At 48.3% G+C, this 16,535-nt stretch overlaps 1 protein-coding gene across 2 annotated transcripts in view; it reads right to left on the bottom strand.

Annotated features, from left to right (window-relative positions):
• DDX31 (DEAD-box helicase 31) overlaps nt 1–16,535 on the bottom strand; it is an 87,955-nt gene that overhangs the window by 52,554 nt on the left and 18,866 nt on the right. For both annotated transcript variants that reach the window (XM_055089446.1, XM_028497504.2), the window contains exons 10-14: nt 15,707–15,826; nt 15,482–15,588; nt 13,726–13,961; nt 12,802–12,978; nt 8,988–9,047 (exon numbers count right to left, since the gene is read on the bottom strand). In XM_055089446.1, coding sequence (XP_054945421.1) covers nt 8,988–9,047; nt 12,802–12,978; nt 13,726–13,961; nt 15,482–15,588; nt 15,707–15,826 — 700 coding nt within the window. The remainder of the gene's footprint in view (nt 1–8,987; nt 9,048–12,801; nt 12,979–13,725; nt 13,962–15,481; nt 15,589–15,706; nt 15,827–16,535) is intronic.

The raw sequence follows: 16,535 nt of genomic DNA, 5'->3' as shown, positions 1-16,535 counted from the left end.
GAGCCGTGGCCGCTGAACCGGCGCGACCGGAGCCTGTGCTCCGCAACGGGAGAGGCCACAACAGTGAGAGGCCCGCGTACCACAAAAAAAAAAAAAAAAGAAAAAAAAAAGATGCTGTGTCCCTCCTCATATGCTGCTGGTGGGAATGCAAAATAATACAAACCCCTATGGTGGGCCCTGAGCAATCTCCCAGCAATCCATCCCTGGCAACAATTTTAAATGATCCATGCACAAGGCTATTCATTTCAGCACTATTTATTTATTTATTTACTTATTTATTTTTTAACATCTTTATTGGAGTATAATTGCTTTACAATGGTGTGTTAGTTTCTGCTGTATAACAAAGTGAATCAGTTATACGTATGTTCCCATATCTCTTCCCTCTTGCGTCTCCCTCCCTCCCACCCTCCCTATCCCACCCATCTAGGTGGTCACAAACCACCGAGTTCAGCACTATTTATAATTGCAGGTCTGGTAATAACCCCAATGTCTAGCAGGAGACGGGTTGAATAAAACACGGCAATACCTACCCCATAGAACGGAGTTTTACACAGCTACAAAAGGAATGCAGGTTCCTATGTACTGATGTGGAGAGTATCTAGGCTGTATTTTGAGTGTGAATAGTATGCGTTTGTGTAAGAAATGGGGGAAATACAAATATATTTGCTCATATTTGAAAAAGAAATAATGGAGGGAAAAACCCCAAAGCTTATAAGAAATAGTGGTCTATACGGGAAGGAAGAGAATGGGGGGAGGGGATGAGGATGGAAGCCGGACTTCCTCTAATGGGCCCTTATAATTCTGACCCCGAGACCACGTTTCAACATAATTAAAAATTAAAAAGATAACCAGCTGTCATGCAACAGGAAGGAGAGAATATCACCTATGACATATTCTTGCCAAAACAAAAACAAAACCCTAGAAATGGAATCTAAACAAGTGCCTAGACCTACTGCAGGGAGACAGGAACAAGGTAAACAGCACCCCAGGGACACAATGTGGAGCATTCTAAAGGACAAATGGTCTTTCTTCCACCAAAAAATCCAGGAAACAAGGGAGGGTAACGAAAACAGAAGACATTAAGTAGACAGATGGATACATGGATAAATGCACAGATGGATTGATAAGCAGAAAACCAACACCTGGAAGGAGGTTCACCAAAACTGTCAACTGTGGTTATCTCGAGGTAGAGGGATTTGGGGCAATTTTTACTTTTCTCTTCGCAGTTTCCTGCGTTGTTTGCCTTTTGGCGACAAATGCATATTATTCCCCCCCGCCAACCCCGCATTTTTATTTAGAAAAATTTAAAGCTACAGAAAAGCTGGAAGAATAGTACAATGAGCACTTGTCAGTCCTTCATCTTGATTCACCGACTGCTGAACGCTGGCACAGCTGCTTTTTTGCTCTCTGTACACGTGTGCTTTTCTGAACCATCTGAAAGGAAGTTGCAAGTATCATGACATTTTGCCCCTAAATACTTCAGCACATGTCTCCTAAGTAAAAGGACATTCTTCTACATACATCACAATACCATTACCACACCTAAGAAACTTCACACTAAATAAGTTTATTTTATAATAATCAGTCCACATGCAAATCTCACCACTTGTACCTAAGACGATTTTTATAGTTGTTTTCCTGTCTTAACCCAGGACTGAAGCCTAGATCATTGCATTCTATTTTTATTATAGCCCTCTAGACTTCCTTAACGTAGAACTGCATCCCTACCCTTAACATCTACTTCTTTTTATTTGTTAGGGTAACAAGCATTTTTTGAAGAGCCCAGGTGTCTTGAGGAACATCCCAGAATCTGGACTTTTCTGTCTCCTCATAGTAAGATTCAGGGGGAGCGTTCTGGCAGAACGACATCAGGATGGGGTGTACCGCCCAGCACGTGACCTCAGGATACAGGCAGGGTGTCTGTCCTGTGCTGGGGACGCTGTGCTCGGTCACTGGAGCAGGTGGCATCCACCATCTCTCTCCCTTGTGACGGTACCTTTCTCCTTTGCGATGAGTGAGTAACCTCAGGAGGGAAACTTTCAGACTGTTTCCCAGAACATTTTGCCCAGTGGTTTTAGCATCATTTGATGCTACTTGTCTGTATCAGTTGTTACCCTTATGTCTACAAAATGATGGCTTTCTAAGCCTATCGCTCCTTCCATTTCTATAACTGGCATTCTTCTGTAAAGGACGGCTCTTCCTCCTCTCTCCTCGCTTTTCAGTATCACTAAGAATTTATAGGCATATAAGGTTTTTTAAAAAATAATAATCCTATGCAAAGTTCTGTAAGAAGCACATTAAAACAATCGCACCCTTATCCTCCAGGGTCAGAGGCAGGACCCAAGGAAGACACTGTCCCACCATCATCTAAGTCACCCAGAAGACCACTGCAGGCAGGTCAGGGCTGGTCTGCCTTCGCTCTGATTAAATCCCACCTGGGGTTTGTGGGTCTCTGAACGGTGGCCAGAGGCTGCATTTATAAGTGTTAAGTAGACATTTCATGTATTAGAAGTGTGTCAACCACCCAGCAAGTGTTTTCTGACAGCTCCCAGGTGCCCTGAAAGCTGAAGGCGGATGTTCCAGAGCCGATGCCTTTGAGAACACAATTTAGAGCATTCTCTACACTAACCACAGTCACTGTCTTTAGAAAAACTGACGGGTTCTTAAACCTGCGAAGCTCTTGTTAAGAAATGATTTACTTCATTTAAGTGTTCTGCACTGGGAGAGGTACACAGACAATGGGCTGTCTGAGCCTTACAGATAAGCTCTGTAAAAAATTTAATGCCCGTCGGTTTAGTAAATCCAACTAAGAAACACAGAAGAATCTCTAAACTAGCCTATGGTGTTAGGAAAGCCACTCCGGGTACAAACACGCTGAAACAGTGAGTTAGGAGGCACGGCAGCCACCGCCATCAGGACTGTTCACGGTTCCTTCCCACTCGGGCTGGGCAATCGGCTCAGGACACCAGGCTGACAACCTTCCCGCCACCCACTACTGGTGTTGGGGTGGGGGCACCTCACAGCCAGCCACTGCTGGGACTTCACCAGCCATTTCCTTAAGCACTTCTTTCCAGTCTCAGCCGAGGCTACTCTGAGGGTGGGAGAGTGGATCACTCTTGCCGGGGCAGGAACAGGAGAACCGGACTCTAGGACCACTTTAGCAGCCACCAGTCTGGGCAAGTCACCTCTGCTCTCTGAGCCTCAGTTTATCCACCTATAAAATGGCTACAATTTACTTATCACCCGAGGTTGCTGTGAAGATCCAATGAGACAGTGGGTGTGCAAAAGTGTCTTGAGAATTGTAAATCTGAGTGTTCCAGTTCGTGATGAAATAAGAGCTGGACGGAGGCAATGAGGTGGGGATTTAAAAGCCTTCGGCTCTCTTCCCCCCTCGCACCCCATCCACCCGACCCAGAAAGAGGACCACAGAAGAAGGGGACATGGCTCCATCTTCCTGGATGCTGTCAGCCAGCAGCACCAGAGCCACAGGACACTGACCTGCACAAGACTCAGCAAAGGCTTCGGTTCTCCGCCCACCCTTAGAACTTAGATCCAACCCAACTGTATTCCTTTAACCTAATTAGGGCGAAAGAATCGCTAAAGTCAATTCTGAAAGACACTCACTAGTCAGGCCTTGAAGTCCGTGGGCCTGACAATTGGCCGCCTCCATGAGACCAAGGGGTACAGATGGAAGGCAGCTTGCTCAGGTGCCAGCCTGTCAGTTGGATTAAACTGACTCATTTATTTACCCGAGAACCTCACAAAGTGCTTTTACTAACAGGGAGAGGGGGCCTGCGGCTCTCCGAGCAAGGGACGCAGCAAATTCGCCTCTGCTGCCTTCCCGTCCTGCCAAAGTCATTACTGCGGCGTGTGGAAAGCCATCAGCGGGGCACAGGCCCCCGTCGTCCGGGTGACAGATTGGGCTGCGTAATCAGAGGGGGAAGGAGACAGCGCAGAAGCTGTCAGAGGCGCGAGATCTTGGCTGGAGCCGCCAAAAAGCTGGCAACATGAGTTAGCGTAACTGAGTCAATAGCCAACCATCTCCAAATGATCTTGCCATTAACACAAATGAAATACGAGCGGAAAAGATAAACTTCGCCTAAAAAGCATACCCCAGAGAAAACCGAGAAAGTCTCCATTTCTTCAGGGGTGCTGAAGGGACATTCTTGGGATGCTTATAGCCCCCCTCCTTTGTCTCCTGGCCGCCTAGCATAGCGAAATTTCCCAGGAGGAGAGGAAATTAAGAACTGCACAAACCTAACGGTGTGTTTCGATAGAGAGAGAGAGAGAGAGAGAGAGAGAGAGAGAGAGAGAAAGGTGGAGGAGAGCAGCACAGGTGCTTTAGGTATCTTCTGAAAAAGGAGGCATGTGTGGACAAGCACAAAACATTCCAAGGGATACTCAGCCAGCGGATGCAGGTGGAGCCGGAAGTGCCTCTCCTTGCTGGGAAAAGGCCAAGGCACTGGGTACATACATCCAGGGACAACCAGGGAGGGCCACACATCAGCCCTAAAACTAGAGGGAGCTTGGAAATGCCACATTCCAGTCACTCAGAGGGGTTTCTCCTTCCCAACCCCTCAACTTAACAGTGGTATTAAAAAAACCTCTGGCTTAGGGTGAGTGCTTCACTATAAACCGGAGGAAATAGTCTGCTTCTTTTGATTTCTTAACTCCACTGAGGAAAGTGGGCTTTGAACTTCCAAATGACTCCTTCCTGCTAATACTTGCTCCCTCCTTAACTTGGGTTCTTCTTAGATCCAGTTTTCTAGAGGACACAAACTTACATTTCAAATATGTAAGGACTTCTCTTTCCCAGACTGGTCTCTCCTCCCTGACCATCTTTTCACCTCTGCCCAGACTCCAGACTCATTGTGGTTACACGTGTACTGAGAACCCACATTATACAGCCATGTACCAGGTCCTGCAAGATTGTGTGAAGTTAAGAAGATCCTTGCTTTTGAGACAAAAGGAAACACACACACACACACACACACACACACACACACACACACACACAGACACACCTTTAACTTTCTTCACAACAGAAAAGATATAAGGGAGGAAAATGGGGTCGAGGGAGGGATTTTCTACAAGTAAAGGAAACAGCAGAATTGTGAGCTTTTGTGTGGTTACACCACAATTCCCAACTTCTCACACAAGACAGTCAGTCTTCTGGCCTCATTAAAACAATCTCGGGATGATAAATGAAAACGGCAAAAGATACGGTACGAAGGGGGAAAGTCCCCACGCAACAATTAACAAGTGGTTCCCCTTTATCTAAAGAAGTGAGCCCTCCATCTGCCTTGTCCTGCTGTGGCCCCGTTGCTCATTAACACCCAGGAGGCTCCCGGAGAGCTTTCAGAGCCTGGCAAGTAACAGGCTGCTGAAAAGGATGCAGTGACAACATCTCCCCAACCCAGGCCCCACCTATCACAGCCAAAGCATCTGAGACACCCCAAGTTTCCGCCTACAGCAAACAAACACGGCAGAAGTAGAAGGAAGACTGGGCAGGAAAGAAGAACTTCTCACCACTGGGGAATCTGGGCTTGTACCCTGGCTTAGAAATGGAGAGGAATGAGCTCCCACCCAGCTCTTTTCCAGTAATTTCCTAAAGCAGAATAAAGAAAAGATGAGACTGGCACAGGCTCTGCATGCTGGACGTGACCTGGGCCAGCAAGTGAACATGCACCAAGGGGCTTACAGACATCAGATTATGGCAAGTGAGAGCTTGCTTTTCACGTGGCACCCGGGACTGGCAGGGGGCAGAGGTGCCAAGTCAACGGTGCTCCTCACCTAGCTGACATCACCTGCCTGCAGGCAGCAGCCAACAGGACCAGGAAAATCATCATATGCTTTTGACCCCACCGAGAATCACATTTCAGAAAATGATATTTTCTTCCGGAGAGCGACTTAAAAAAACCCCCAAAACAAACAAAAAGCTGAACTTCAAATACCTGGAGTTTTCTTTGAGACTCAGAGCTCACCCATGTCTGTAAAAAACACGGCAGCATTAGCACACTAGGAGACTCAATAATTTCCCACCAGGGACGAATCCAGCAACTTACGGGTCAAAGATAAAGCATTTTGTTCTGGTCCTAACCCCAATTCCAACACACAGGTTCCTACTGCCTTCTGTTTTAATATAGATGATCTGTAACATTCACTCTTCAGATAACACCATATATGTGAAAAAGTTAACTTCTTCCCAGTGAGCACTGTTTTTTTCATGTCACAAACAATCCTTTATCGGAATGTTTGAGAGAATCCCATAGGTCAAACTAAATTCTTTACTTTATTGGTTTTTTTTTTTTACAAAGAAGTTTTTTTTATTTTATTTATTCATTTTCTTTAAAGATTTATTATTATTATTATTTTTTTAAATTTATTTTTGGCTGCATCAGGTCTTAGTTGCGGCGCACGGGCCCTTCATTGTGGTGGGCAGGCTTCTCTCTAGTTGTGGCGCAAGGATTTTCTCTTCTCTAGTTGTGCTGCACGGGCTCCAGGGCACGCGGGCTCTGCAGTTTGCAGCACGCGGGCTGTCGTCCAGGCGCACAAGCTCGGTAGTTGCGGCGCGCGGGCTTAGCTGCCCCGCGGCATGTGGGATCTTAGTTCCCTGACCAGGGATCGAACCCGCGTCCCCTGCACTGTAAGGCGGATTCTTTACTACTGGACCACCAGGGAATTCCTATTTGATTTATTTTTTATTTTTTTATTTCTTATGAAAGTATAGTTGATTTACAATGTTGTGTTAGTTTCTGGTGTACAGCCAGGCTCAGCAGTTGTGGCGCACGGGCTTAGTTGCTCCACGGCATGTGGGATCTTCCCGGACCAGGGCTGGAACCCGTGTCCCCTGCATTGGCAGGCGGATTCTTAACCACTGTGCCACCAGGGAAGCCCCATATTCTTTTTCATATTCTTTTCCATTTTGGTTTATTACAGGAAACTGCATATAGTTCCCTGTGCTATACAGTAGGACCTTGTTGTTTACCTATTTTATATATAGTAGTTTGTATCTGCTAATCCCAAACTCCTGATTTATCCCTCCCCCATTCCCTTTCCCCTTTGGTAACCGTAAGTTTGTTTTATATGTGTGTGAGTCTGTTTCTGTTTTGTACACAAGTTCATTTGTATCCCATTTTAGATTCCACATATAGGTGATAGCATATATTTTGTCTTTCTCTGTCTGACTCACTTCACTTAGTATGATCACCTCTAGGTCCATCCGTGTCACTGCCAATGGCGTTACTGCACTCTTTGTTATGGCTGAGTAGTGTTCCCCAATGAGCAAGTACATTAATCTCAGCCTCAGGCTTTAGAAAAAGACACGTATCAGTGATTCTCAGCATGGAGTTTCTTGAGCCCCAGCTGTCCACCCACTTAACCCACAAACGCCGGGTGCCTGCCGCTCTGTGCCAGACGCTGGGATGGGAAACACAGTCCCTGTCCTCGTGAGCTTACAGTCTGGTGGGAAGACACCTAGACCGGTTGTGAGGAGCATCATAAAGAAATGCACGGCCCACTGGGAGTGAGTGCCTGTGGGGAAGAACTGGGGCTTCTGTTTCCTGAAAAACTGCCACTGAAGCGGAGACCTACGAAGGGGTTAGTCTAAGTCAGCGTGGTGTGTCCCAGGCCGAGGGAGCTCATGCACCGGGGCCCCAAGGCCAGAAAAAGTTAAGAATGACACATTCAATTGAAAGAGGGCCCTGTCTGGCTGAAGGACAGGCAGCAAGAGGGAAAGTGGCGACAGAGGCAACAGGAAGGGGTCAGGCTCCAGAAGTGTCAACAGACAGAGGATTTTTGACAAATTTCTTTACCAAGTAGATTACTCGGACTCATCTTCGCTTTAGACCAGGCGAGTGAAGACAGTTTTAGAGCAAACACAAGCATCTGACTTGATGGGCTTCATAAAGAGAAGGGCTACTTGGTCAGACTCAGATCTCCTTCGGAGGCAAGCATTCCAGGAGCAACTGCTCTCAGATCTGAAGGACCAGAGCCGGCGGAACCACTGTTTGCCACACACACGTGAGAACCCGCAGGTCACCGGGCAGGCTGTCTCGTAGACGATCATGCATATACACACACACGAGAAACAAAGCTGCACTCGCTCACAAACTCTCAATTTAGAAAGACAACAACCTCCATTACCTTTAAAACTAAATAGAGGACAGGAGTTCCTTAAAAAGTAATTGTATTAAACGAGGCCTAGACAGGCATTCAAGTAGCTAAATGTCATTGCTCCTACCTAGCCCTCGTTCACAGGATTACTAAATTGACGGCGCAATTTCATTACTGTATATACAGGGATTTCTCAAATAACCAGTTGGGGATTAAGTTACATCTTCCAAGATGGAACAAACAGGGAAGGCATTTTAATCTTGGGAGCCAGCAGCAAGTGTGGTGAAGTGAGTCCCCAGAGAAGCAGGGGCGTTGAAGGTGTGAGTTTTCAATCTCAAAAGATCACAAGAGACGTGCACGACAAAGGTCACCGCGGTGCTGGAGGAGGTGGCTGCCCACGACTGCAAACTCTGAGGCCGAGTGAGCGGCCCTGAAAAGTGCAAGGCAGATGACAGCTCTGGACACCAGCACATAGACTCTGTCCAAGCGCATCTACTTTTCCTTTAAGAGAAGGTGAACAGAGGCAAGCAGAGTGATTTTGTCGTGAAAAGACTTTCTCAGCTCTAATTACTCCCGATAGCTGTAATTTACAAGTTCTTGGTGGAGAGAAATCGCCAAGATTCACACGTTTTCAGACCAACAGCTGCCGCTATTAGTGAGCAAATCGCCAAGTCTTCCGCGCGGTGGCAGCCCGCTATCTGCGGCAGTAAGGTGGCAAGCCAGGAGTGCAAAGAGACCAGCCACACCACGCGGCCCCCGGGATTCCTGTTCCCTGTGGGGCCGGTGACCCCAAGGCAAATCGCCAGGAGACGAAAAGCTGCCACCACCATCGCAATTGTCAACCTTCCCACGGAGCACAGAATGATACATACCGTGCAGAGAAGAACCCCCGTTTTGGAACGTGAGAATTCTTGAAACACTGCTGTTCTTTCCTACAAAAACAAGGAAAAATAGGGCCTTTATAACTCTGAGATCGAGTCCAGCAAGGTAGGCTTAGATTCTCATAACTCTCCCAATTTTCTACTGCTATAGCTATTTTTAGGCACAGAGAGAGAGGTTTTGCCAAGAAAGAGGAAGAAATGGATTCTTCACATCTTCCAACAAGACCCCACACCTACACGACCAGGCTTCTTGGACTGCGGCAGAGTAACAAGCTTTGAGGGCAGCACGTTTCATGAAAACAATGCGGGGGGGGGGGTCGCGGGGGAGGGGGCCACGCCCTCCAGAAACAGCCAACACCCAGAGCAAGGAGGGCCAAAGGCCACAAGTCCCTGCGCTCAGGGCTCCCAACTCAGAATTTACTCGAACACCTTTTCTGCAGGTGGTCTAGACGCTGAACAACAACCAACCTCTCCTATGGGGCAATTTTCTTAAAAACTGATTTTTAAGAAGATTTTCAAATTATGAAAGCCATATATTTTAACTGTAGAAACATTATGCTTCAAGTCAAAGGACGGAAATTAAATCATCCTACCACTCAAAACAAACCACCGCCGCTGGCAACGCCTTGAAGCTTCCCGAGCCCCTTTCTAGGCGAAACATAACCAAATATGTGGCTTTTTAAAAACTGGCATCATGGTTCTTACACTCCTAACATGCTCTTATCGTATGTCAACTGAATGTGGACATCTTCTCATGCCAATAAATAGCCCCACACCGCCTCGTCTCCCGTGACTCCGCCATATTCAGCTGAATGGGAGCCCCGCCCCCGCGTGACCAACGCCCCACTCCTGACCACTGAGGCCGTCTGCACTGCTCAGCATCACATCACAGACAGCGCCGCGACAGACAGGTCTGTAGGTAACTCGCTGTCCTCAGGCTTAGCTACTCCCTTGGGGTCAACTCCTAACGGCAGACTTGCTGGACCAAAAGGCCTTGGGCGTGAACTTGCAGGGGCCACACGGGGGGTGTGTTTAAGTCACAGTGTTGCCAGCAGTTAAGACTGGGCCGTGTCCATCTGTCAGCAACAACAACAGAAAAGGAAATCTACCCAAATCACTGAAGATTTGGGAAAAAGAAAGAAGTGAAGTCTCCCTTTCCGCTCTGACACCAAGGTATACCGCATTCTGGCCTTTCGTGGGTACACGTTCCACCACGTGACTGGACCCCAGGCTGCACCTCACTGAGCACAGTGGACGGTGACAAGCGGCGGTAGGGTGCGTACCAGGCGCCAGACGCTGGCCTGCACCTTACGTGTCTGAACGTATCCGATCCTCAAAGCAACCCAATGAGCAGGTACTGGCACCACCCTCGCTTCCAGAGGAAGAAGCCGAGGCACAGAGAGGTTAAGTAACTTGCCCAAGGCACGTGCATACACCGTTAATACAGGACTGAACTGAGATCTGAACCCACGGAATTTATGGCTGCACTGTAGAGTCAAAATCAGAAAAAAATCAGGAAAGTTCATAAAAGCCCATGAAACTAATCTTGAAGTCCAGACATACTGTAGTCAGATTTGGGGTACGGAGCACAACTACCAAAGTCCTGAGCAACCATCACAGCTATGATGCAGCAACTTCTTCAAACAGTGGCTCCTCTCTGATGCTCTCATACCGGGTTAGGGTCACGTCAGTCACTTAGGGAGACCACGCTACGGTCACGTGGAGGAGGGGGCAGGGTAACCAGCCAGGAAGACGTGATGGGGACGGTTTCAGCTTAGTCCCCGGGGACGAGACACGGCACCGATACTGAGAAAACGAAATACAGACCTCCTCCCTGCCACCTTCTACCCACCTCATAGGGAGGGTGTGGAGGCTAAACACTTAATCAACAAGACAAGTAAAATACTAACGATTATTAAACGATGAAAAAACCACACTCTTCCTGAAAGAGAAATAACAGCAACACGGCCCCTGACACTTAGCCAGCGCTCACTCTGCGCCAGGCCAGGCACTAAGTGCTCGGTCTGCATTAACTCGGTGAATCGTCACCACGACTCCAAGAAGTACGTGCTACTGTTCTCTCCACCTCAGAGGCATGGCCATCGAGGCACAGAGAGGCTGAATGCTTTCCTGAGGTCACACAGCCAGTGAATGAGTCAGCACCAGAACACAAGCAGTCTGCCCCCAGAGCACACGGCTGTGAACACCCTACCCAGATACCACCCTGTTACAATGAGAGGTGCACAGTCTGAAATAACCTAACTGCAGACTCTTCCGTTGACACATTCAAACCCCTAGATCCTTCTGAGTCCACAGCCAGCTCCTTCATCATTCTCACACCTACCCTGCAGGATGGCTCTGAAAACAGACCTAGAATATTGATAAAATCAGTTTTAAAAAAAACCAAACCCATAAACGGCATTACATTATGAAATCAACAAACTTGATTGAATTGGGGATCCAGAAGGTAAAAATTAAGAGTTTACAAAACTAAAGCTGGAACATTCAGGAAATTCTGTATAGTCTTGTGTTAAATAAGAAGCTGTGGGCCTCCCTGGTGGCGCAGTGGTTAAGAATCCACCTCCCAACGCGGGGGACACAGGTTCGAGCCCTGGTCCGGGAAGATCCCACATGCCGCCGAGCAACTAAGCCCGTGCGCCACAACTACTGAGCCTGCGCCCTAGAGCCCTCGAGCCACAACTACTAAGCCGGCGTGCCACAACTGATGAAGCCCGCACGCCTAGAGCCCGTGCTCCGCAACAAGAGATGCCACCGCAATGAGAAGCCCACGCACCGCAACGAAGAGGAGCCCCCGCTCGCCGCAACTGGAGGAAGCCCGCGCGCAGCAACGAAGACCCGACGCAGCCAAAAATAAATAAAGAAAATAAATTTATATTAAAAAAAAAAGAAGCTGTGTCCTTGAGTAACCTTGAGCAACTTCACTTTTCTAAACCTCCATTTCCTTAATTATTAAAACAAAAAAAAGCAAAAACGAAAAGAGGGGCTGGACTTGATGACCTTTAATGTCTCCTTTAGCTCTAAAAATGTTCTGATTTTTAAAAGGTGGTTCGAGTCAAACCTTATTCCAATTTCTGGCTTCCTTTCAAGCTTTCTAACTTTCTAAGCTGCCTGGTAACCGCTGCTCTAGGACAAGATGGCTCCTGTTTCCAAGCCCTGCTTGTCCTTCCTGCCACAATTCCAGAGAGTTCATCTCATTCTACACCCCGCTCGACTGCCTAAATGGATGGCCTGCCTACCAGTAGTGGAATGAGAGTGAACGTAGCTAAGTACCTAAGATGAGGAAAACGTTCCACTCTTCTTCCTGATCAAAAATGTCCTCCAGCGCGGAGCCCCTGCGGCCCCTCTGGAACCCGGCGTCCCCTCCCGACCCGAGTGTTCCGAGTGAAAGCGCTGCATCTTGTTGACGACGACAGCAGTCACGCTCAGCAGTACCATATGGGAGCCACAGTTTAGCTCCATTAATGCTCTTAATTTGAAGACATCAAGCCCTAATTACACACTGGGTACTAAAAAGGCAAAACCCTTCCCTGGTGCCAGCTACTTAGTGGTACTCTGTTGCCTTAACAGCTGGTTGGGGTACAGTCAGGCCAAGCGAGCTCTCTCGGGTGGAAGAGACCAGCTCCCAGAGCAAAAGCAAACGGGAACAATAGGCTCCCCCTCGCCCCATCGACACAGCCGTGTCACCCGCTTTGGCCTCTGGTGGGTCGCCCACTTTAGCCACGTTCTTCCCTGGCCCAGCGGGGTCCCTAGGGAAGCCAGGGCCAACCCCGGAGGACAGGCTCACCTCCTGCTCCAGGTCGCCGTGCAGCCGCAGGAATGTTAACCGCGTGGAGGCACGTGGCAACCCACCCGGGGCCAGGGCCCCTGAGCCACTCAGCAGGGTCTGGAGGAAGAGGTTGTAGTGGAAGTCCACCAGCTCGCAACTCGAGAAAAAGATGATCATCTTCTGGTCTCTCTCAAACTACATCGATACAAAGGGGGAAAAACCGCCACGTGTTTTTAAGATCAGGTGACACTTAAAATGAATCTCTTTCTAAAACACACAGACAGGCTAGCCCCGATCTGGAAACAGAGGTGACGGATGGCTTTCAGTTATTTTAAAAAATAACACAGATCCTCCACACTACAAAGAATGTAGAACAGGAAAATGACATAGCTGCAACCTCGAACAGGCCTCCTGCATCTGAGAAAAACAACCACGCTTCAGCGCGAAGTTGCCCTCAGCTGTGTCCCTCTCACTCACTCGGTCCCCCCATGCATGGCACTCCCCGGCAGGGACTCTGCACGTGCAGTCAGTCTTGAAGCTGCACCCTCAAGCCCTTCCACCTACTATCTCCCCATATACCAGAGAAAGTTATCACGTGAATCTAGTAAATATACAAATACGATGATTCTTTAAAAAACACGAGCACAGGCTACTTTATTGCCTCACATCCAGCGTGTGTGCACTACCTGTGACATTCCCGGTATCAGTCCCAGGAAAGGTATTTGAGGCAGATCTTAAGTTGAAAGTAATGGCCGTCAGTGACCTCTGAGTCTCCACCGCAATCCTAGAACCACTGACTGAAAAGATCTCTGCTAAGGTCTGCGCTTGCACCACAGCTCAGCTCGGAAACTTGTGTGTGTCTCAGCTCACTGCCTCAATGCCCGACATGAACAAAACTGTGGCCTTTCCCCGGATCAGGCTGGACCCAGTCCCCAGACCTACCTTGCATTTCTGCAGGATGAAGCCCGCTAGGGAGACAAGCCTCAGTTTGCTGGGAACCACTGTCACGTACTGCTCGAGACTCGCTGGTATGGCAAAGCTGTCCAGCTCATCGCTAGCTTGTGGAGGAGAAGCTTCAGGGATGGCTTTGCTCTCTGGGTTTGACTGGTCATGGCTTTCATCCAGGACAGAAATACTGACTGGGTCGTGTAAACTGATATCAGCTAGCCACGTTACGCCTTGGAGAAAACGTGAAAAGGACAAAACAACTGACAGGCACACACTGTAGAACTGGTCACACCTGCACAGCCCCCCACACCACACATCCAGGCCTATTGAGAAACTCCTGATGGGTATCCCCAAATGCCAGCACTGATCTGCCCCACTGTCAGTCCAGCGGGGACCCAACTATTTCTTCCCAGGGCCCAAAAAACCCATCCACACCACCGGAGTTTCTAAACTCTGACCTGTGGAAGACCACTGAAACAGATGTCTGCCCACCACCCCCCAGAAAGGGTTCTGTGGTCAAGTAAGTTATGAAAACCCTGAAAAGGAGCTTTCCTGGGATTCTTTCCCAGGGTTTCCCGGGATTACAGGCCCTCTCAGGACCTTTATTGTATAAATGTGCACATGAAACTCCAAGAGGAGGAGGTACCGTGTGGCATTTCCCCAACTTTTTGAGCACAGAATCCCCTTTCCATGGATTATCTCTCTCTTTCTTTTTTTAATATTTATTTATTTTATTTTTGGCTGTGTCGGGTCTTAGTTGCAGCACGCGGGCTCTATAGTTGTGGCATGCAGACTCCGTAGTTGTGGCGCTTGGGCTCCAGAGCGTGTGGGCTCTGTAGTTTGCAGGCATGCGCGGGCTCTCTAGTTGAGGCACCTGGGCTCAGTAGTTGAGGCATGCAGGCTTAGCTTCCCCACAGCATGTGGGATCTTGGTTCCCCGACCAGGGATCAAACCCGCGTCCCCTGCATTGGAAGGAGGATTCTTAACCACTGGACCACCAGGGAAGTCCCATGGATTCTCTCTTAAGGTCACTGTTAGTTAGGATACACTCTGAGAACTGCTGGTGAGTCACGTGGATGGCATCTGGTACGTGTGCACCAGGGCAGGCTAGTAAACCGAGTAAAGTGATATAAGAACATGAGAGCTGAATTGTTGCTCAGACAGGGATTCACGTGGGGGGGGTCCTGGTGGAGAGCGATACAACTTTTCCAAGCCTAGGTGTTCCCATCAACAAAAGAGAGCTAAGAAATTCCATCTTAACGATGACGGAAAGACAGAAATGAGCTTACAGGATATATTCTTTAGGATAGATTTCTCTTTAGGAGAAAGGCAAGGTGATGACACCAAAAAATGAGCTGGGATAGAGGTTACCACCTTCAGGACAAGAGCCCTGCTCTCAGCGGGTAGCGATCGCGACCACAACCTCAGGAGACCACCAGGTGGGTGGCAGGCAGCCTCCTCCCCTCCTCCACACCCTGACGGGAGCACAGCTGCCTCTCCTTCCTGTGAGGGCTCTGGGCCTGGGACGTGCCCCTTCCCCTTCCCCCACGTGCTGGCGACCAGAGAGTCAGGACGATGGGAAAGGGAGGCCGGGAGCACAGGACACACGGTTTGAAGAGCAGTCCTCTCGGGACACCTTCCTCCTCGCCCGCTCCCCACCGAGGCTAAGAATCGCTGCTGGGAAACAACGCAGCTCGCATCTAGGCCCTTCCTCTCCACTGGGAACAAAGAGCACTTCTTCTCAGCTCACCTTCCGTGAGCGTGGCCGACAGCAAGACGTTCTGTCGCTCCTGGCGCTCGGCATTTATAGCATTGAGTATCACTGCGACGTCCTTCCCAAAACCCAAATCCAGGATTCTGCGGTTTCAAGGGAGGAGTTTTAATCCACGTGAATAAAGGGAACACTAAGGGGCTTCAGAAGTTTCTGAAGGCAGACCACAGAAACAGCCCTTTCCGGCTTCCTGGAAGGGCTCACCTGTCTGCTTCATCCAAAATCAGCCACTGGATCCGACGAAAATGAATGTTCTTTGTGGATTTAATATGATCCACGAGGCGTCCGGGAGTTGAGATGAGGATATTTATTCCTTTCCGGAGTCTGTTTAAAATTATATATCATAAAAGAAAGTAAATCAGATGGAGCCATAGCAATAGAAAACACAGGGAAAAGGCTAAGGAGGAGACAGATTCATGGCCAGCGCCAACATGCCACAGCTTGAAATCATGACAAACGTTAACGACAAGTGGATACAAAGATATATTTAAGTTCTAATTTTTCTCTGAAGTTTCTCTGTCTTACAAAACATAACTGTAAGATCTGAAACCCTATTAAAATTGTCTCAGAGGAATCTTTACTATATAACCCAATGCCCTTTATCTGATCCAGAGATGCTTCCTAGAATATTCCAGATAGATGGTCACCTGATCTGTTCTTGAAGGCATCTGTGCCGGGGAATCTCCCACCTGAATGCATTATCCCATGCCAACGTGCTTTAATGGTTAGAATGCGTTTTTCTTATATTGGATCCTTGTTGTAACTTCCATGCGATAGGCCTAGCCTTGCCCCATGGACCAGGTGGAATAAATCTAACTTCTTACTCCACGACCATCCTTCATCCCATTAGTCCACAGTAATAAAAGCCTACAACTTTTAGCTGAGTACCTTTTCCAGCTGCCCTTGTAATTAAGTGGGCACGTGCCTATGTTATGGCAATAAGATAAATGGATAAAGGGAGCATGCAAATCCCACCAGTACCTTTAAAAAGAGGAGGTATGATTTTTTTTTTTTTTTTTTTTTTTTTTTTTTT

Source organism: Physeter macrocephalus, chromosome 13 (assembly GCF_002837175.3).
Source record: "Physeter macrocephalus isolate SW-GA chromosome 13, ASM283717v5, whole genome shotgun sequence".
In the NCBI taxonomy this organism is placed as follows: Eukaryota; Metazoa; Chordata; class Mammalia; order Artiodactyla; family Physeteridae; genus Physeter; species Physeter macrocephalus.
Note: the sequence above shows the minus strand (reverse complement) of the source record. Positions and strands in the feature narration are given on the sequence as shown.